This window comes from Heteronotia binoei, chromosome 9, assembly GCF_032191835.1.
Source record: "Heteronotia binoei isolate CCM8104 ecotype False Entrance Well chromosome 9, APGP_CSIRO_Hbin_v1, whole genome shotgun sequence".
Lineage (NCBI taxonomy): Eukaryota > Metazoa > Chordata > Lepidosauria > Squamata > Gekkonidae > Heteronotia > Heteronotia binoei.
Window position 1 is genome coordinate 93170626 of NC_083231.1, and position 22523 is coordinate 93193148.

The 22523-nt window shown below is 42.2% G+C and overlaps 1 protein-coding gene across 1 annotated transcript; it reads left to right on the plus strand.

Annotated features, from left to right (window-relative positions):
* Positions 1 to 297: 297 nt before the first annotated feature.
* LOC132577307 (alcohol dehydrogenase class-3) lies at positions 298 to 19856 on the plus strand. Its single transcript, XM_060247012.1, has 9 exons — positions 298 to 445; positions 4706 to 4807; positions 5518 to 5659; positions 7847 to 7934; positions 13240 to 13459; positions 14915 to 15175; positions 17363 to 17498; positions 18943 to 19081; positions 19621 to 19856. The coding sequence occupies exons 1-9, from the start codon at positions 434 to 436 to the stop codon at positions 19643 to 19645; spliced, it is 1125 nt and encodes a 374-aa protein (XP_060102995.1). The 5' UTR covers positions 298 to 433; the 3' UTR covers positions 19646 to 19856.
* Positions 19857 to 22523: the final 2667 nt, after the last annotated feature.

A 22523-nucleotide genomic window follows, 5' to 3' on the forward strand; every position in this document is an offset into this window, starting at 1 on the left:
AAGACGTTTTGGAAAAAGTTAGTTCATAGGGTCGCCATGTCGGAAGTAACTTAACTCGTTTAACACGCTGTCTCTATGAGGCTGCACGCAATCATTAGTCTTGCAGGTGGTGCTGCAAGAGACTCCTTCGGCTATTTTCAGGTAATGGGGCCTGCCTGGAACCGCAGCTTTGAGCTTTGGCAGCGGCTGTCACACCCAGCCTCATCATTCCTCCTCTGAAGAAGTGTGCATGCACACGAAAGCTTACATTCTGAATAAAACTAAGTTGGTCTTAAAGGTGCAATCGGCTCGTATTTTGGTTTTCAGCACCGTAGACCGTTCAGAACTTCGGCGTCCTATTCAAGCCCGGCCCACTTTGGAGGCGGTTCCCAAGGCTGCGCGCATGACTCGGTTTAGTTCCACGGATCCTTAAGGGAGGTCCTTCGGCCGAAGGATGGCGAGTGGGGTAAGCTTGCAGCAGTGGCCTCGCTGAGCGCCGTCGTGGAATATTTCCCGGGGAAGCGCGAGCCCGTGGAGCCTCGCGCAGCTCCCTCCTTGGGGAGGCTGCAGCGAAAGAGGCCCGAGCGTGCGAGGAGCGAGCCAGGGCGAAACAAAGGAGGCACTTAGCTGGAGGGGGTGGGAGTGACTTGCTGTTGCTGCCTCCGCTGCTCCTCGTGTAGCCCGGTTTTATGTGTGCAGTCGGGAGTGCGTTCCTCTGGGCTCGGCATCTGAGATTCGCATCTAATCCCCATGCCGGCCCCGCCCCCAGACCAATATTCTAATTACTGCTCTACATCAGTTTTCATACTAGCCAGGGTCTATGCTCAGCTTTCTTTAAAAGACGTTTTGAAAGAACAGCTTTTCTCCATTGCGCTCCATGTGCAGACTCTTCACAGCTGGTGTTTCCTGGTGCTCTTTGGAGAGAGGCAAGTGTGTTTCCGAGCGTGAGATTTTATTTATGTGAAAAGACTGAACGAACGCCTTGCGTGAGCGTGAAGGCGAATTCTTGGCCTGGTTTATTCGCCCCCTGCTGGCACTTGCTTCGCTCTACAATGGCCTTTGAGTTTTGCAAACTTCTTGCAGACCCCTGTCTTTTCGGTTGTTAGGCCCGAGTTAGAGTTCAGTAGCACCTTTAAGACCAACAGTTTTTTTTTCAAAATATAGCTTTCGCGTACATGCACACTTCATCAGACAACGAAATGGGATACAGTGAGCAGAGTTACATATAGCTGGTGAGCTGTGGTTAAGTATGCAACATAGATAGTAGCCAGTTAGAATTTATGTGTATGTGTGGCTACTTGTGGGTCGTCGCTTCTCTCCCGCTTCCCCCTCGCGTCGGTGCGTGCTGTCGGTTCGCGTTTGAACTCAGGTGGCTTCGTGGTTCTGCATCGGCAGTTTGTGCAAGACATTTACCCTTTGTACTTTCAGCTCATATGGGGGGGGGGGGGTGTCAGTTGCATGACAAGGAAGCCTCAGAGATGGTCTGCAGTTTTGCAAGGTCAGAAGATGCCTTTCTGTTCCTGACTGACGTGAAAGCTGATGTAGCATAGTGGCTAGAATGTTGGTCTGAGATGGGAAGGCTTGAATTCAAATTCCTGTTCACCATGAGACTCTCTGGGGACTCCAGAGAATGCATGGACATTTGCAGTGGCAACAGAGCATCCAGACATCAGCTTTCCCTTCCATTTTTTTTTTTTTGGGGGGGGGGGGTTAAAGCTCTCTGGAGCTGCTCTGTCATTTCTCCTCTCCCAAGGGGGGGGGCTTTTAAAAAAATTGGCAATTGCTATAGTGTTACAATGATTGACGTCCGTAATAATGTTCCTCTTGTTCTTCTGCATCTCCAGCTTTCTTTTAAAAAAATTGTTGACACAATTGGTTCTGCATATACTATTACCAAAAGGCTTTTATTCATAGTACATAAATTGCAAATCTCCTGCACATTTTCCCTTAAACACTTGTGTATATAATGACAAAATGGGTATAAAGGTGAGGAGAATAAAAGAAGGGTAAATATTTTATTTCATGTAATGTCTCTTTGGACCTTGAGCCCAGCAAAATTAACACTGCAATCTGTGTCATTACAGTGTGCTTGGACTGGAATAACTTTTTACAGCTTTGTACTATAAGGCTTATAGTACACTTCCCCCCTCGTTGTGTACTTTAACATTTCTATTATACAAGCATCCAATTGGTATATATGATTTTCAGCCATGTACAACTGTTTAAGGGTATCTTAGGTACTTAGAATACATCCCTTGCATCAGAAGACTTACTGTTCCACAGGTTAATTTTTAAAAAGTTGCCACTGAAGGACTTCTGTCTCTTGTTCTCCTTATCATGTAACCAGAGTCTAGACCTTGAGAAACAATCAAATAGTTTGTGTTTTCATCCAATGACTTTGGGAATTCTCTTTGTGAGTGTTTTGCACAAAGGATATGGGCAACAGTAATTGCATGTTATTAAGCCTGTCTTTATGTTTTTAGTATATGTAAATAGTACTAAGATTATTTTTATGATAAAATATTGATTTATAAAGACAATAATAGACGCTAGTACAATGATCAACTACTATCATACATAAGGCCCAGGCAATCATCTGACACAAACAATCATCAACAACAGTACTGAGATTATTGTATTAGTTGCTCTTATATACTGCCCTTGCCCTGATTAGGATGGCCAAGGCTAGCCTGGTCTCATTAGATCTCAGAAGCTAAGCAGGGTCAACCTGTTTCGTATTTGGATGGGAAACCTCAAAGGAATAGCAGGGTTGCAATACATTGCAACTCTATGGCAGTGTATGGTCGTTTTCGCACTGACCTTATTCCGGAGCGACGTCCCTCTTCACCGCGCAGCGTCTGCGCGGATTTCGCACTACTTGCTCCACAGAACCCGGAAGTCCCACGGCTTTTGCGTTGCAAATGTAAACCGCCAAAAACCAGTTTACATTTGCGACGCAAAAGCCGCGGGACTTCCGGGTTCTGCGGAGCAAGTAGTGCGAAATCTGCGCAGACGCTGCGCGGTGAAGAGGGACGTCGCTCCGGAATAAGGTCAGTGCGAAAACAACCTATTATATTACATTACAATGTAATGGCAAAACTACCTCTGACTGTCTCTTGCCTTGAAAACCCTATGGGGTTGCCATAAGTTAGCTGCAACTTGATGACACTTTTCCCCACCATAGACTGCCATTAAGGTAGTGTTCCTGCAGTTCCAGGAGTTTAAAATGTACAAGGACCAAACAGGAATAACCAGCTTAGTTTATATGGGCGCCATTTGTCTGGATTTAATTCTGAGGGGAGGGACATAGTGAAGAGAATAAATATATAAAAATTGGAGGTTGATGTGTAAATGTACCCTTAATTGTGGAATGCTAAGAGTAACTATGAGATGGCTGGACAGTGTTACTAATGTAACAAACACGAATTTGAGCAGACTTTGAAGGATGGTGGAAGACAGGAGGGCCTAGCGTGACTTTGTCCATGGGGTCGCAAAGAGTTGGACTCGACTGTGCGACTGAACAACAACAACAAGAGTAACTAACTGAGACTGTTGTTGCCATTTAGGCCAATGCACTGCATGATGCAGGAAATTCAGTGCTACTTCCCCCCACACCTCCCACAGTGACCCCCTGCTCTGTATCCAGAGGAAAGCAAAAAGCCTCCAGCATCCCTGGACCAATCTGGCCTGCAGGAAAATTCCTTTCTGACCCCAAAATAGTGATCAGCATTATGCTGGGCATATAAGGATTGGTCATGAGAGGTGAGCACTGGCTCATCCCTTCCTGTCCTCTTTCTCACAATCTGCCTAAATACATAAAATCAGCATTGCAGTCAGATGGCCATCTAGCCTTTGCTGAAAAACGGAGGAGGAGAGCCCAGCATCACTTGAGGAAGTCTGTTCCACTGAGGAAGCCTTCTAATCATCAGGAAGTTCTTCCTAATATTTGGCCAGAAACTTTTAATTTAATCTCAACCTGTTGGTTCTGGTCCAGCCTTCTGAGGCAATAGAAAACAACTCAGTTCCATCCTCTATATGACAGTCCTTCAAATGCTAGAAGATGGCTAGCATATCACCTCTCAGTCATCTCCTCTCCAGGCTAAACACACCCAACTCTTTCAATCTTTGCTCATAGGACTTGTTCTCCAGACCCCTCACCTTCTTTGTTGCCCTCCTCTGGACATGTTCCAGCTTGTCTATATGTTTCTTAAATTGTGGTGCCCAAAACTGAGCACAATACTCCAGGTGAGGTCTAACCAGAGCATAGTAAAGTGACACTAGCACTCTGCACTCTGGTCAGGACAGTATAGGTCTGTTGATTGCATTTGTTTTTTACTGCCTCACATCAAGAGAAATCGCTCTTCTCCTTGCCTGTATTTGACTTAACTCTTCCAAAACTCTCCTTGAATGGAGGGATTTTGGGTCTGGACATATCCCTTGTTTTCTGCAGCAAAAACCATAAATAATGCATTCAGATTATCTGTGTGGAGGGATGATTTTCCTGATTTTCTTCTTCATGCTGTGCCTGGGAGCATTTTGGGCTTTTTTGAGGGGAGGGGGAGGATCTCATCTGTTAGAGGAAAAAGCCAATATTTTTTGTATGTGTAACTGGAGACTTGGAATTGTTTTCAAGAATTAGTAGCTGTTTGCTTTTGTGAGCAAGAATTTTGTTACACAAGTTTACAGTGAAATAATGGAGTTGCTTTGTGTTTTCTTTTTTATTTAGGTTATCAGATGCAAGGCAGCCATTGCCTGGGAGGCTGGTAAACCATTGTCTATTGAGGAGGTGGAAGTTGCGCCACCAAAAGCTCATGAAGTTCGCATCAAGGTATTTAAGCGTTTGTTACATTCAAATTTGTGTGTGCATTTGTGTTGCTTTTCTGTAAAAAAAGAAAAAAGAACAATTATGAGGCCGGTGCTTTTTAAAAATAAAAGTTGAATAACAAAGGATCCCAGCTGAGCCTCTGTATCTCTCATGATTGGCTCCCCCCTAACAGATTTCTTTGTAGCTCTAACCATCATTTGCTATGACATTAGAACAGACAAGTGATAGCCTTCCAACCCAGAATAAGAAACTCACTTCAGTGATACTCAGTCCATTGTTGACAAGAGTGTTCTGTGATGTATGGAATCGAAAGCAATGATGGTGCTAAAGGCAGACTGTAGGTTGGTTACAACCAGCTTTTCCATCCATGAGAAAGCAAGGAGGTGGTCCCCTTTGACTGGCAAAAAGGCTGCATGAACAAAAGACACGTGTGGAGGGGCTTGCGTTGAAGAGGGGAGCCAGGCAAGACTGAGTTAAACAGCTGGTTGAATTCAACCCTATAAATAATGAGCATAACAAATAAGAAACAGAAAGTCAAGGTGGGCTGAGGAGAAGGAGAAATTCAGCAGCTCGTTTCTGGTCCTTCAGTCATCATTTGGAGGATTGACTGCACTAAACCTGAATCATTGTACTGCTTCAGCTCTGAAGTCCTGAAAATGTTGTGCCATCTTGAATTGCCTCTAGGATAATTCTGATGTGTTTTTCTTTCATAGATCGTTGCCACTGCTGTGTGTCATACTGATGCTTACACCTTAAGTGGTGCTGACCCAGAGGGTTGTTTCCCTGTGATTTTGGGTCATGAAGGAGCAGGAGTGGTGGAGAGTGTTGGGGAAGGAGTGACTAAATTTAAACCAGGTAGGCAAACTTCTGTCTTATGTCAAGCACTTCTTTCTTCATTGACAATCTTTCACTGTGCATGTGTGTATTGAGTTCCTCAAGGTTCTTTTACTCGTTTGCCTCAGAATAGCACAGGTTACAATCCGATACCATAATTTCTTCATTAAGTGTTTGAGTCCATTCCTTCGTCCACATAAATTAGAGGGAAGGAGGTATGGCTCAATGGTAGAGTGTCTGCTTGGCAAGTAGAAGGTCCCAGATTCAATCCCCAACATTTCCAGTTAAAAATGCCAGGCAGTAGGTAATTACTGCCTAAAACTCTCCAATCTGCAAAAAAGAAAAGAAAAACCACCCACAAACCTTCCAGTGGTTTCTGAATGCTTACAACGAAAGGTTATTAATCTAGAAGCATCAAGCAAAAACTGCAGTGTAGGAATGAGGCTTAGTATATCTATAGCAGTGTGGTATAGTGGTTAATATGTTGGACTAGGAGCTGGAGGACCCAGATTCAAGTTCCCACTCTGTCACTAACTCTGCTGAGTAACCTTGGGCCGGTCTCTTTCTCGGCCTTATCTACCTCATAGGATTGTTGTGCGGATTAAATAGAGGAGGGGAGAATTATGAATGTGTTGCATTCCAATAAGGTGGAAAGGAAGGATGTGTAAAAAAAAAATGTTGATTTTATTTCTTAAGGACACACCAAATGTTATTATTTATCATTTATTAGATTTGTGAATCGCCTTATCCTGGCCCATTCTGGGCTCTAGGTGATGTACAGCAGCATAAAATACATATAAAATCAGTAAATCCAATTTATTAAAAACAGCTAGCTCAAAGATTTTTAGCCTCCACCTCACACATTTTTGTATTAGCTCAGGGAGGATGACCTCTGAGCACAATAATTTATGCAGTAGCTCACAACTTTGATACCGGTAGCTCATAAAGTAGAATTTTTGCTCACAAGACTCTGCAGCTTAGAGGGAACATTGATTGGGAGATGAACTAAAACATTTTCAGCGTGAAAATCACTACAGCACTGACCTCCATTACTCAGAATTCTATAGGGTTCCGTCTTGAAGAGGCAGTAGCATATAAACAATCACACAGCAACTTTACATCAACAATTATTCTCTGTCACATAAGCTGTCCCAAGCTCCTTGGATGAATGCTAGATAAAATGTAGGAAATAAATAACTGCAATTTCAAGCATTCAAAGCACTTCACGTACATTATGTGAGTAATCCTTCCTGAATTGCAACTTTGTAAAGCCAGTGAGCATTATCATCCCCATTTCATTTGGTGGTCAGGGTGGGCACTGAGAGAATAGTGACTAGTCCAGTGCCCGCTACTGTGAGGAAGTTGAATTTGTGACTCCCTGCCCATGGTTTGCCTGCTGGGTCACTATTCTATACATGCACTTACCCTAGGGTGATAAACTGCTTTACTGAAAGCATACTTGTTGGACCATGCATGGCATTTACATGGCCAATGAAATTAAAATGAGTAGAAGTAGGCCTTATATTTTGGGTCAGTGGCAAGAAGACTTCAAAGTAAGACTATTGTAATGTGAACAGTGCCCTTCCTGCCCACTGACTTTGTTTCACTTCTGCAGTATGAAAGTGCTCTGAGGAAAAACATAGAAGGGAAACTCGAGATGTGGCACTGAAAAGCTACTGTTTCATAACGTACACTTATATGAGGCAGTTTTTGTGATGGAATATATGGCTTGTGGGACCTGTGGAGAAGGGCTGGGTGCTGGCCAGAACAAAGCCAATTATTAGCCAAGAGAACTAATGTCACACCCCCACATGAGAGCAACCTCTCAAGTGAACATAGATTGGACTAAAATTAGCCACCTTTTCAGTGTTGGTGAGATCTGTATGTTTTTCTTTGTCAGTAGACTGAATTTTAGCAGGGCTCACGTTTTCATAGCACTGTAGTAAAATAAGATGCTAGCTGCGCTTTCTGAGTTCCCCCACAAGAGGTGGCTAGCCTAGATCACAGATATCGGCAGGTGTATCTCCTTTCAATGTGTATTTGGAGCAACTAAGACACAATTATCTGACATAAATAATAATCAACAATAGTACTGAGATTATTGTATTAGTTGCTCACACTCACTGCATATATTACCTTTGCTAAACTTGCATTCATTTTGAGTTTTAACATGCCATGTTTGATTTCAGTTCTGTTTCTGTATTCCAGGAGACACAGTCATTCCTCTGTATATTCCACAATGTGGAGAATGCAAATTTTGTTTAAATCCTAAAACTAATCTTTGCCAGAAAATAAGGTTAGTATCCTTCACTTTTTTTCGTGTATGGTGAAGACTGTGCCAAGGGTCTCTACAACTGAGGGAGTTAGATGGCTCACGGTTACCTCTTTTTCTGGTGTTCTCTGCATATGCATTGTGGGGAAAAGGTGGTGGAGAACCAAAAATGATGGCTGGCTAACAAAGATGGCCCAAGGGACCCCTGCCCAGTGCAGCAGTAACACTTAATGCTGTTTGTGGTTCACTGCTATAACCCTGGTTAAGATTAATGGAAGAGGTAACACTTAACCATGGTTAATGCAAAATGTGGATATGAAACCCCACTTGAAACTATGCTTTCATGACTCGGTGTACAGCTTGTTCTTAGCTGTAGGTTAGGTATTCAGTTATAACGTTTAACCTACAGAAATGCTTCATTTTGCAGCATAAATAATGTCAGTTCCTTATGGGTTTGGATACTCCCCCTGAAAAGAAAAAATAATAATAAATAAGATGATGTTAAGTAGCAGGCTTCTGTAATTAGATCTAGAAAAAGCCTTTTTTGTAACAAAACTGACAAGAAGTGCAAAATACGTTGCTGAGTTTTAATACAAAGCAAGGTCATTTGACAGTAGAAGTGCCCATTTTAGAAGACTTGATTTGCATTAGTCATTCATTGGAGGGCTTAATAGATTATTGTCTGTTTTGATATCCAGGGCTTGGTTTACGAGCATTCTTAATGTCAGCTAGGCATGGGTTTGCAAGAGCAAATAATTAATTTACAATGCAATCCTATGCAGAATTGCCCCAGTGTAAACTGCAGAATTACTGGAGTTAACTTTGCTTAGGATGGCACCATTAAATGTTGTAATTTTAAAAGTGGACAAAGCAAATTCAACAAAAAAGAATAGTATCCTTAATGCCCTGCCTTTCACAGATAGCTTTATAGGGAGAATTTACTGCCACTGTAAAGACTAACATTTTATTCCAGCTTGAACTGCCATGGATCAGAGCCTACTCAACTACATCTGAAGAAAAGGGCTTAAGGCTACAAAAACTCAGGCTGGAATAAAATTTGGTTAGTCTTGAAGGAGGGAGTAGATTCTTGTTTGTTTTTGCTGCAGCATACTAACACAGCTGATGGCAATGGAAGGTGCTGTCAAGTCGCAGCTGACTTACAGTGACCCGGTAGGGTTTTCAAGGCAAGAGGCCTTCAGCAGTGGTTTGCCATTGCCTGCTGCTGTGTCACAACCCTGCACTTCCTTGGTGGTCTCCCATCTTCCTACTGACCAGGTCCAGCCCTGCTTGGCTTCCAAGATCTGATGAGATCAGGATAACCTGGGCTATCCAGGTCAGGGCTAGTAATAGATGCATGGAAATAATTCCAAAGGGCCACAGCTGCCCCACTGGAATTGTTTCCAGGCATTTGTTGCTGTTGTAAACTTACTAATTGGTTCGATAATTGTGACAATAACAAAGTCTTACTCTTTAATTAACTGTAGACAATCTTTTTATTTGGCTCTTTCCAAACTGGAGGCAAAGTTTCAGTTACAAAGGAAACTAATTTGACTTTGTGATTGGCACATGTGAATAGTACAGAAGCTATGGTGCTCTTGATCGCAGCAATTTCTGTATGGAATAGAAAATGCAGAGTGAGCAGGAATTGGATATATAGCAAAGATGTATTTTTTTTGGAAAAATTGATAGTTGTATGAATTTTGTGCTAATGGTCAGAGGTGTCAAACTTATTTATTATGAGGGACAGATCTGACATAAATGAGACCTTGTCGGGCTGGGCCATGTGTGTCATAAAATGTAATGCCAGGTAGTGGACATACAAACTTTATAAAGGACACAGACAAACACAATTAAAGGTTTTGTATCTCTCCCGTGTGATTGAGGGAACTGGGCAAAGAAAGCTCTAGTGCTTTTCCTCCCACCCCAGGGAGCTTTGGGGGGTTGAGCCTCAGCCAATAGAAGAAAAAGAGGCTTGGCTCAGTAGTTCTCCTGTGCAATTGAGAGAGCCTATCAAAGCAAGCTCTCCCTCTTCCTTCCCAAGGAAGGAGCCTCAGCCAATGGAGAAAATAGAGGCTTTGTTCTGTAGCTCCTGGGTGGTTAAACAAGCCTGGCAAAGTATGCTGTGACACAGAAAGAAGCAAGAGAGAGGAAGAAGAAAGCAAACTTGCTCGAGGGCCTGATAGGAACACTCTAGCTGCATGTGTGACACCCCTGGGTTAGTGTGCTGGACTAGAATTTGAGAGAGTTATGTTTAATTCCCTCCCTACTATGCCATGGAAGCTTACTTGGGAAACGTAGGGCTGGTCATGTACTCTTAGCCTAACCTACCTCACAGGTTTTCTGAGGAAAAGTGAGGAGAGGAGAATGATGTAAGCTGCTTTGGGTCCCCAGTGGGGAATAAGACAGGGTATAAATAAAAGTAATAAAGTGGAAAGGGATGAGGGGGTGCAGAATGGGGCCTCCTCTGCTTATTCCTTCCCACTTCCCCAAGTATCTCCTTCTGTTACAGCAGTAATGTAAGCTCTGAGTCAGGTTTCCAGGGAATCAAAAAGATAAATAGACAGAGTAACCATTACCATGTACAGGAACCTTGCTCATAGTTCTTAGAGAACATTACAGGGGTCCATCATGTGGATTTCAGAAGAGAGCTGCTTGTCCTATATAACTGTGTAGTGTACATCTGACCAGACTTTTCCAGGTACCATTTTCATGCTCTGGCAGAAGACTGGGATGGCACCTGTTGATCCTTGTATCACCCTCAGTGTTTTCGAAGTCTACAACTAGATAGAGTTTTGCTACCTAATTAGGTGTCTGAATCCTATAATCCAGCGAAGAAGAAGAAGACTGCAGATTTATACCCCGCCCTTCTCTTTCAATCAGAGACTCAGAGCAGTTTACAATCTCCTATATTTTCTGCCCCCACAACAGACACCCTGTGAGGTGGATGGGGCTGAGAGGGCTCTGACAGCAGCTGCCCTTTCAAGGACAACTCCTACAATAGCGATGGCTAACCCAAGGCCATTTCCAGCAGGTGCAAGTGGAGGAGTGAGGAATCAAACCCTGTTCTCCCAGATAAGAGTTTCATTTGGTTTCACCCAGATTAAGGTTTCACCTGGCATATATATATGCAGAAGTCTGTGCATATTGGCTTTGTGCAAAAGTGAGCCTTGATCATGCAGAATGATTGGGGGCAAAGGAAGCAAGGTGTGATTCCAGCAGTCACCCTCATCCCCATTCACATCATTACCTGTCTAATGACAGACTCCACTGGGATCAAACCAAGTGCTTGCAGCATGCATTTTTCTTACCAGTTGGTTCAGTCTTTAAAGCATTTCTGTGAACCATTTGTCCCTCATTAGCATCAAAATACTTTGTCCCCATGAGGATTAAATGACTAGGATTTGACATGTGGAGACTCTTCTGATTTGGCAAATTATACTAATTTTTTTTAATTGTGTCTGTTATACAGCCAAAATTTGCATAAAGAAATTTTGGATTTTGTACAATCTGAAAATTACACAAATATATGTAAATTGGTTCACAGGCACAGCTACTTTACTGCTAGAAATCATTCTTGGCAACTTATCATTTCCTTGTTTCCTGCCAAAACCAACATAAGGACTAGAAAAATAATTTTAAAAAATGCTAAGATTCATAGATTGCTAACTTCTCATTAATAGAGCAGGCAGGAAGTGTTAACTGTAATTCAGTTCACAGGACCAGTTGTGCTGCTTACTCTTTCCAGAAAGGAATTCTCTTCCAGTTCTGGGCTCTTGCTTTTGAGGAGGGTTAGTCTGATGGTGGCAGGTTTCCTGGTTCCCATACAACTTTCCCTAAGATTACGGAAGATCTTCTGCATCTTGCTCCAAATTGTAGAGGATCCTCCTATCCACGTATAGATAGAAGTGAACACTCCTTTCTGACAAGGCCTGGACAACTGGTTGAAGGCTTTGTCCTTGGAAGTCTACAGAATTTAGAGGCTGTACATTAAGAGAACAGGCATTCTGATATTTCACAGGGGATCCAACGTCACTGTGTCTTGAGATACAGGACCTAGCAGGTAGATTAGCGAATTAGGGCTGGCCTACCGATTTTTTTCCAGTCTCTCCTACTCACTCAAAGGATCTGTGACATAACTGTCACTTCATACATATGCCTTAGTTGAGGAATTTGCAAGAAACTCTGGATTGGGTTTGTTTGTTTGGTAGCTCTGGAAAATGGAAGTTACAGACACCTATCATTCCTACTTTGCTGTGTGGAAGAAATGTAAAGCATCCCTTTCCTGCCTTTGATTGGAAAAGGGAAGTGGAATTTAGTCTGTGTTCCCTCTCTTCTGTTCAGCTGATAGCAGCAGACCTATTCAAAAGGCAGCCAGGTAGCTGATACAGATAAGAGAACAGGGTAGATTTTTTCATGGCTTGTTTTAGTTTCCGTTCAGGGACTTCTTGTCCTTCCTTTATCCCTGAAGATAGTGTCAGAGGGCAGCTGTTTCGGTCAGCTGTAGAACAGGTAGATTTGAGTCCAGTGGCACATTGAAGACCAGCAAGACTGTCACACAGCAGGGGACCAGGAAGGGCCTTTTACTGGCTGCCACCACTCTGGTCTGTCTGGGAAGGCTGGAGCTTCCACCCAACCTCTGTGTCTTCCTTATTAGCAAAAGCTTTTAACCATGACCTAAGAGACGTGAGGACCCAGGCAGTTTGACAACAAAAAGTTTAATATAAGTGCTCTAGAACAAGTGGGTAGTAAAATAGTATAATAATGAAATAAGAAACTGTAAAGGTTGGTGCAAATAAATAAACAGCCCTAATACGACTATCTATTTGGTTAAAAAGGTAAAGGTAGTCCCCTGTGCAAGCACCAGTCGTTTTTGACTCTGGGGTGACGTTGCGTTCACATTTTCACAGCAGACTTTTTACGGGGTGGTTTGCCATTGCCTTCCCCAGTCATCTACAATTTCCCCACAGCAAGCTGGGTACTCAGTTGACTGACCTCGGAAGGATGGAAGGCTGAGTCAACCTCGAGCTGGCTACCTGAACCAGCTTCCGCTGGGATCGAACTCAGGTCGTGAGCAGAGGGCTCTGACTGCAGTACTGCAGCTTTACCACTCTGCACCACGGGGCTCCATCTGTCTATTTGGTTACCTCCATCTAATACCAAAGAAGAATAATGGATCAGAGAATCCATAAGAATAATGGATCAGAGAATCCAGGATCTTTTATATAATAAATCTTTTTCTATCTTTTATATAAGAGCTAAATCTTTTATATAAGAGCTAAAGAACTTCTTTCGGCATAATGTTCACACTCAGTTTTCTTTTGTTCTAAAGAGTCACCCAAGGAAAAGGATTGATGCCAGACAGTACCAGTAGATTTACATGTAAGGGAAAGCAAATTCTCCACTTCATGGGAACAAGCACCTTCTCTGAATACACTGTTGTGGCAGATATTTCTCTGGCTAAAATAGATGCTTCCGCTCCTTTGGACAAAGTGTGCCTGCTGGGCTGTGGGATTTCTACTGGCTATGGTGCAGTTGTAAACACTGCCAAGGTAGGGTTCTTGACTCACTTATATTCTTTCCCCCTCCAGAGCCTTTTAACCAAAGCTAAGCTGCTGTATGGAACAAGCTTGTTTTCCTTGTTTTACATGTTGTCCACTTCCGCAGCATGTTTGTAGGTCAAGTAGACCTGGTTGCAATCTTATAGTTTTAAAAAACGTAGAAGGAAATAAACATGCGGCTTTCATGTAGCTTGGCTCTCTCAGCCTTTTCTGCAGCTGGAGGCTATGTCTGTACTGCATCTGCTGAACCTTCCCATTTTGGTTTGAAAGTGTGGGTCCTTAAAAGTCCTCTCTAAATAGAGCCACATGGCATCCCTCTTGGCCATGAATTCTGACACTGCTACTTCCCCTCCTTACAGTATAGATAAAGGGGTGTCTGGCAAACAAGGCACTGTTTATAGAACAAGTTAAGGGTCAAGCTGCTTGCTATCATATGGTCCATTCATGAATTCTTGTCAGTTTTTTTTAAGTTTAAGGAGGTGGGTGTGAGTGGAATAATGCCCACTCTGTCCCCTGTGCTATTATTTGCCTTACAGGGGAAAACAGGTGAGGGTACTGTTGACATCAGGAAAATGATATGAGTAGAAAGTATTTTAATTTAATCAATTTAATATCTCTCTTCAGGCTGAATATCATTCTCAGAAACCCTTTTGTCTCTGCTTTCCTTAGAGCCAAGCTAGACATCACAACATCATGTTTAAAAGGCAAAAGATTTATGCAATCTGAAGAGAAACTATTTTTTTAGAGGAGAATTTAGCTGCTGAAAGATCAGTGCAAGGTGCTGATCAGCTTGCGGGGGGCTGTTTGGGTACTTCAAAAGGTGCTGGGAGAGGGGACAAGATGAGCAAATGTTGCTGTGCCAAGGGATTGGGCCCTCACAGCTCTTTTTAAATGGCTAAATTCTCCTCTAAAATGCTGGCAGTGGCCAAGGATTGGACCTATGGTAGCTGTAACATCTCGCTTGGCTCTTGCTTACATAGCTTTCCCAACCAACACTGCTTGTTTCATTTGCTCATTAATAGCAGTAGATGGAGAACCAAAGACCAAAGGTGATGTGACTGGAGAAGGTCCAGTAGCTGAACTCTTTGCATTGTTACTTTGCAAAGGCATCTGATCATTATTAATTTAATTCTAAAAACCAGCAATCCTGGTTTTATTAAAGCAATAAAGTCAGAAGCTAAGTACTCTGGCAAGTACTTGGATGGAGATCTCCTTGGAATACCACAGCCAAAAGGCAGGGACAGACTTTTTTCAGCCACCTTTCTGAAAATCATCCATGTTCCCAGTAGGGTTCAGTCACAAGAAGTTGCCAAAGCTTCCAGGTGTGCACACATGCTCACACGTGTACACACACACACACAAATACTCCCCCCCCTTAAAAAAATGTTATTCCCTGTTAAGTGGCTTTCTTTTCATTGTGTCCTTCAATTGATTTTTATGTTTTAGGTGGAACCTGGTTCTACTTGTGCTGTCTTTGGCTTGGGTGGAGTTGGACTTGCGGTAATCATGGGCTGTAAAGTGGCCGGTGCATCCCGGATCATAGGGATTGACCTCAACAAAGACAAATTTACAAAAGCGAAGGAATTTGGGGCCACAGAGTGCATCAGCCCTCAAGACTTTCAGAAACCTATCCAGGAGGTCCTTGTTGAGTTGACAGATGGAGGAGTAGATTACTCATTTGAGTGCATCGGTAATGTTGGTGTCATGGTAAGTGCACTTTTTCATGTACCGGCCATCTGAATGCCTGCGTTTGAAACCTCTTATGAGATCATACATGAAATAGTTCAGTGAATGAATTGGTTGGACACAAGGGGAGTGTCAGTTGCCAGCAAGCTAAGGAGTGATTTCATTGCTTTTCCTGTATGGAGTTCACTACTCCATTTTTAAAGGTGACTTTAAAATGAGGCATAGTAAACAGCATAGCATATGTAAACTGCAGTATGGCAACCACTTGCAACATAAACCAAATGTAGACTGCTTCATAAAACACAGAAGCAGCTTGCCACACAGTTCTGGTAGGTCTCAATTCAAAGCTGAAAATCAGAGGTGGGTGATGGTGCAGTGAGATAATGAAAAATCAACAGAACTGGCTGGCAGGCTGTTACTTAACCTGTTCAAGATCCATTGACTTTGTTTCCAGCCAGCTGCCTATCTGCTGCTCACAAACTAGTTGGTAGCAGCCTTCAGTTGTTGCACCCTGTGTCTATTTAAAAGCATGGTCAAGTTACAGCTGATTTATGACAACCCTTTAAGGCAGGGGGTCCCCCTCTAATATCTTTCCTGCTGTCTGCCAGGTATTCTTAGAAAGTGGATGGGGCCAGGTGGGGCTTTTGCCACTGGAGATTTGATTCGCTGTGGAGATTCTTTTTAAAATGTTGCTTTGGCAGCAGCGGCCACCACAGCACAAGATCTTCACTATGTCACTGAAGGTAAGCTGTGGCAGCCATTTCGAAGCTGGCTTCACCTCCTCTGACAACCATTTCATGGCAGCCATTTTGTTATCTGTGCCAGCATATGATGTCAGAATTCCAAAAGTACCCATAAGCTTAAAAAGGTTGAGGCCCTCCGCCTGAAGGTTCACACAAACAGAGGAAGTTTGCCATTTGCTGTCTCAGTCATTTGCACCAAAGCTCTGGAACTCTCTTGGTAGGGAGATTTGTCTGTCACTTTTTGTTGCAATCTTGTTTGGCATTCCCTAAATGATTCCCTCCTCCCTAACCATTTTTTAAAATGTTTTGTGTGTATTTTAACTGTTTGACTCTTAAATTGTTTCAGTGGTATATGTCTGGGAGGGAGGTTATTTTAATGGTTTTATAATGTGATTTTATCATGTATATTTCAAATTGTTTGCCATGTTGGCAGCCTTTGTAAGGACACAAAGACAGGATTTAATTCAGGGGTGTCAAACTCATTTATTATGAGGGCTGAATCTGACATAACTGAGACCTTGTTGGGCAGCGCCATGTGTATACCTATTTAAGATTAGATAGCAGAGACATAAACTTCATAAACAGATAAACACTATTAAAGATGTTTTAAAAAAACTTAAAACATTAACACTCATTGGTTTTAAAGGTGCTTTCATTGTAGCTCTCCTATGGGATCCGGGGAACTGGGCAAAGGAAGCCTCTGGCTCTTTCCTTCCTCCCCCAGGGGATGAGGAAGGAGAGGCGCCTCAGTCAAGAGAAGGAAGAGAAGCTTGGCTCAGTAGCTCTTCTGTGTGACTGAGAGAGCCTGGCAAAGCAAGCTAACGCTCCTCCTGTTCCTTCCCAAGGGAGGAGCCTCAGCCAGTGGAAAAAAATAAGAGTTTTGCTCTGTAGTTCCTGTGCAAGACTTGCAAAGGAAGCTGTTATGCAGAAGGAAGCAAGAGAGAGGGAGAAGGAAGCAGATGACATCCAGTTGCTCGGGAGCCTCATTTGGCCCCCGGGCCACATGTTTTGACACCCATGCTATTGATCTTGTAAACCAATAAATAAATAGCAACCCTAGCCAGGGACAGTCCTGCTTAGCTTCTGAGGTCAGGCCATCCATTCAGCCTAGGTTTGATAGGGACTACCCTGTGTGAATTTGTGTTTCTCACAGGTAGCAAACAGTATTCCCTCTAATATGAGTTAGTCTGAGCTAGCTCATAGTTTTTTAGCCTCCAGCTCACACATTTTTGTCCTAGCTCAGGAAAAATATCCCCAGAGTAAACTAATTTATGCAGTAGCTCACAACTTTAATGCCAGTAGCTCACGAAGTAGAATTTTTGCTCATGACTCCACAGCTTAGAGGGAACAATGGTAGCAAAGTAGACTTGGGAACGCTCTTAAAACACAGATCACCATTCCTGCTTGCTTGCTGGATGCTGCTGACTTTTTTATTGCTCTCCTTTTTGTCTCTCTTTACTTTCAGAGAGCAGCTTTGGAAGCATGTCACAAAGGATGGGGAGTCAGCGTGATAGTTGGAGTAGCTGCAGCTGGTCAGGAAATTGCCACTCGCCCATTCCAGCTGGTCACTGGACGAACATGGAAAGGGACTGCTTTTGGAGGTATAACATGATGGGGTGCTGGTGCCCATGCCTTGAATGGGCCAGCAGGGAAGAAATAATGCATGTGGCCTGCTTTGGAAACTACCCCCTGATCAAATGACAGAATTCTGAAATGAGAAATCCATGATCAGATCCCGTTTTCTTGTTTTAATAAAAGCCAGCCCAGAAATCTGTCCAGGGAATCTCTAATACTTACTCCTCACATGCTTTCCAGATCTAAACCTCTCACCTGGGAAACCATACTGGTACCTTTGATGTTACCCCAGTCTGGTTTAATTATCTACAGCAGCCCTGTCAAACCTTCTGCCTTGGAAAATGTCCATAAACTTCTCTAGTAAAAAATATGCAAAGTATTCTCTGGATAATTATCTAGTAAAATCAGACTTGTAAAAAAAAAATGTCCTTACAGACTGAACAAAAACTGTTATTGAAAAAATAAAGTATTCAATTCCTACTGCAAATAACCAGTTAGAATATATAGATAGAGTGTATGGTAGAATGCTCCCCCTCTCCTGGCTTTCCACCAACTATGCAAAACTGTATTATTTGAGAAGGGTTTTTTTACACAGCCAATAGGGTTGCACTGTACTAAATGATTCACAAAGTCACTTGAATAAATTATTAGGGACTGTGATCTATTGTACCATGTACAGCTTGGTGAAACCAGTGGCTTACTATGGAATTTTCATTTTATGTGTCATGTTAATACTTATGTTTTGCTTCAGTTCTGTTTTTAGACATCTGGCTGGTTCTACAACCCTACTCCTATTGCATTGAATGTCCTGTCCTGTTGACTCACTCTGTGTAGTCCTCCTTGAGTCCAGTGAGAAGAGCAAACTATAAACAACAAATATTTTTATTTATCAAATTCAGAAACATGCTATGTACTACCACAGACCTAGTTGTCAAAACTCCCCTTTTCACCATCAGAATTGAACTAAACTTTTTTGGGGGGTATTTTTGTATTTATGTGTGCTTATGTGCACCTAGAAGTCATGGCAACTTCTGGTGACTGACTTCTACTGGGGGACTGGAGGATATTCAGAGAGGTACCTGAATAAGGCCTTCTCCTGTCTTCCAGTATTCCAAGGAGGTCTTTCATCCAAGTATGTACTTGCCGGAGTAGTTTCTGAGATCTGACTTGCCAGGGTGATGCAGGTCAGGGCTGAACTGAAGGAAACTTGACAAGGCACAACTTCTAGGCTTGCTGTGATAAAATAGGCAGAAATATCTAAGGAACTGGGAAGAAGACATTTTACATCCCTGGTTTGTTTTTTCAATCACTTTTTTTTAACTGCTGCCATGTCGGAAAAGAGGTAGAGAAAAGTTTATTCAGACTGCAGCTTCTAGAATTATAGGCACAAAATCACTACTGTGTAAGGCTTACTGTCTTGTAATTCTTCCATATTTGTGTGATGATCAGTAAACTTTTGTTTTCCGTCAGGTTGGAAAAGCGTTGAGAATGTACCGAAGTTGGTCACCGAATATATGTCCAAAAAGATAAAAGTGGATGAGTTTGTGACTCACAAGCTGCCTTTTGACAAAATCAACGAGGCTTTCGACCTCTTGCACGCAGGAAAAAGGTAAATGCTACTGTTTGCTGTCGGTGGTAATTTTTCAGTGAGTTTCTGTTTATTATACTGTGTAGTATAGTAGTTTTAAGCAGAACCATTGAAGAAATCCATGGCACAATGACAGTGCAATGTGTTGCAAAAATCAGTACAAAGTGACTATTTTTCATAAAAGGCACACAGTCTTGTTATTCCATTGCAGGAGTAAATGTAGAACCTTTCTATTTTATTTTTAACAATCCTGCCAGGATATATTGGACAAGCAGTATAGTGCAAGGGGGGGAGAAATGCTGTGAGAATCTAATCCACACTTCCCCCCTTTGAGCTTCACACCTTGACCACTGTACACTTTTTTTTAAACTTGGCAATATCCATGCCAATTACCATCAGTGGCTATTAGCCACAGCGTGTGTGTGTGTATATAGTTTCGAGTGTTGGACTGGATGGGCCATTGGCCTGATCCAACATGTTCTTTTATGTTCTTATCAAGTCTACTGATTGTACTGTCTGCAATTAAATTCATAACTTGATCATTTTTCTTTTCTATCTAGCATCCGAACTGTTCTGAAGTTTTAAGACGTGTGATGAAGTAAAATTCTGCGCACACTCAAATTATACTTTCAAAGGATGTGGTTTGAGAAAGTTTAATCATGGGTAACTATAGAGAAAAATTGTTTTGATCTTATATTCCTTTAACAGTAAAAACTAGTTTTAAGAAACTTGCCAACTATTTCCTTTTGTACTGTGCCAGCAATCCAACATCATTCAATAAAACGTGGACAACTTACGATGGTGTCTTTCTTTTCATCCTGCATGTTGCTAGCCCTCCCCCCCTTTCCTCCTGCCTGGCTTTTATTACTTCCCTTAAACCAATTTTGTTTATATATGCCTGTAAAGGTTTACTGTGTACAGGAGCAATACAGGAGGGAATGTACTGATCTTTTGCTTCATTTTGGGGGAGACAGAAAAGTTAAGGGCTAACAAAGTTACAGGAATCTGCTCTGCAGTTTGCTGGTTATTAAGATATATTGACTCAGCAAGAATAGGCACAGCTTTAATTTAATAGAGGGCTCATGGCTCACATCATGCTTATGGAGAAGGCTCATCCAAGTGTGACAGAGTAATAGTTACTATAATAGTTTTGATTGTTTTTATATGCTACTTTCTCTTCAAGACTGAACCAAGTGGCATTCTGGGAAAATGGCAGCAGACTTCAGTGCTGATTTAGTTAATGCCTGTGTTCCTACAAAATAAAAATTAACATTTTCTACACATCCTGTGTAAAGCAAGCAACCTTTTATCTTGATGCAAATTTTGCTAACTATGTTAACATAGGTAAGATCAGTTTGTTTTGGTAAAAGATGAAGAAAATAATCTAGTCTTGGCAATTAAGGGTAAGGTATTCTACTCTTTAGCTGCAGATTTCACAAAGTGAGACATGTTTAAAGACTCACTAATGATCCAAAGAGTAAGAACTGCACTTGTATGCCTCTTGGGAAACCAAGCAGTTTCTCGCACACATAGTTCAATGCTGTTTAATTATGTTAAGTTTTATGGCTGCTTTGATGGTGACAATATTAAAATTGAATAGTTTCAAGTGTGGTAAGAATGATTTAGGAAAATCAGTCAGGCTCTTTCACCATAATGGAAAGGTATCATCATTGAGCTGGTGCAAATGACATGTAATATCCTGTTATTGAAACTTTCTGGAAAGATGCCATTCAAGTAAAAAGCCCACACTTCCTTTTATGGGTTTTTTGAACAAGGTTAAAGCATCACTTCACTGAATTTAAATCTTGTCGTTAAGGTTAACTCTCATTTAATCATTGTATAATAGACTACATCCCTTTCATTTGAAAGCTGCCAAAGCCTTGCTGAGAGTGAAGTGTACATGAAGTTCTTTAACTGTAGCAGAAAAGTGGTGTGAAGACCTCTTAGATGCAGGGCTTTTTTTGAGTAGGAACGCCGTTCCGGCTGGCTTGTCAGGGGGTGTGGCCTAATATGCAAATGAATTCCTGCTGGGCATTTCTACAAAAAAAGCCCTGCTTAGATGTTTAGTAAAGAGCATCATGGTTCAACACAGTTTGGTTATCCTTTCCAGTTACTGCCAGGCTTTAAGTAGTTATTTACAGTGCAATCATAAGAGGAGTTAGTCCAGTCTAACCCAATTCATTTCAAGGAGCTTGAACTGGAATAATTAGAAGATCTGAGTTGCACACTTTCTTTTGTGGATGCGCACTTTGATAGATGCCCTTGTTCAGCAGAGACTCTACAGCTTTCAGCTAAAGGAAGGCAGGATGAAAAATAGAAGCTCTAAGGATTCTTCCCCCCCCCCCCCTCACCATGATTAATTTCTACCAACTGACACAGTGTTCTGCCACATCCAGAACAGACTGTTCAGTGATGTTTTGTTCAAAGAGCCAGTTTGGTGTAGTGGTTGAGTGCACAGACTCTTATCTGGGAGAACCGGGTTTGATTCCCCACTCCTCCACTTGCAGCTGCTGGAATGGCCTTGGGTCAGCCATCTCTCTCGTAGGAGTTGTCCTTGAAAGGGTAGCTGCTGTAAGAGCTCTCTCAGCCCCACCTACCTCATAAGGTGCCTGTTGTGGGGCGGGGGAGAAGGTAAAGGAGATTGTGACCGCTCTGAGATTCAAAGTAAATCCAATATCTTCATATTGGGGGAGGGGTCAAAGAAAAACAGCTCGGTTTCAGCAATAGGTGTGACTGGCATACATTTATGTAACTGAACTGCATCTTTACTGTAAAAAGCCCTCTCATCTTTTTGAAAACTGGGAAAAGATCACTTGGTAGAGGTAATCAGGGGAGAAATACTCCATTAAGCACGTGCTAAATTTTACCTTTTCCTGATTGATGTTGCTATTGTGGTCTGTTAGTGAGAAAATGGACTATATAAATAGTGCCTCAGTAGGAAAAATTGTACAGACTGCAAAAGAGGCCACGTTCCATATTACAGCTAAAATATGAAAAGTCTCTGAAATTTAACTGAGGAAACACAAAGGAAAGCAGCGCACTCTAGGTTAACCATCCAGTATTTAATCTCCTTAATGCATTGCATACATAGGTTAACTCCACTCAAGTATTGCAGCCTGTTTTGTTAAAATCTCTGCACGCACCCAAGTGCTTGTAACATTTCAATCACTTTACTGCTCCTAACACAATATTATAGAATGAAAACATCCCAACAATACATTTTTCCAGCAAAAAAACCAAATTCTGAGGCACTCTGGGAGAAAGACATTAGGCTGGAACCAAGAATGGAATTTTCCCCTTCCCACTGTAATGCTGTTGCCAGGAGGGTTCAAGGGGACCTCAGCCCCAGGAATAGCACTGGGCATGAAGTGGATGGTTTGCAGTGGAATAGAGATGCTGTGAAAAATCAGCCCCCTTCACCTCTGCTGTCAGCAATAAGACTGTGAGGTCTACCCCAGTTTCT

What these genes read in the sequence shown, in the direction of transcription:
- LOC132577307 (XM_060247012.1), top strand. An exon ending in AATCTTTGCCAGAAAATAAG is followed by an intron (nt 7,935 to 13,239) that starts GTTAGTATCCTT and finishes TTTGTTCTAAAG; the next exon opens with AGTCACCCAAGGAAAAGGAT. An exon ending in CTCTTGCACGCAGGAAAAAG is followed by an intron (nt 19,082 to 19,620) that starts GTAAATGCTACT and finishes TTTTCTATCTAG; the next exon opens with CATCCGAACTGTTCTGAAGT.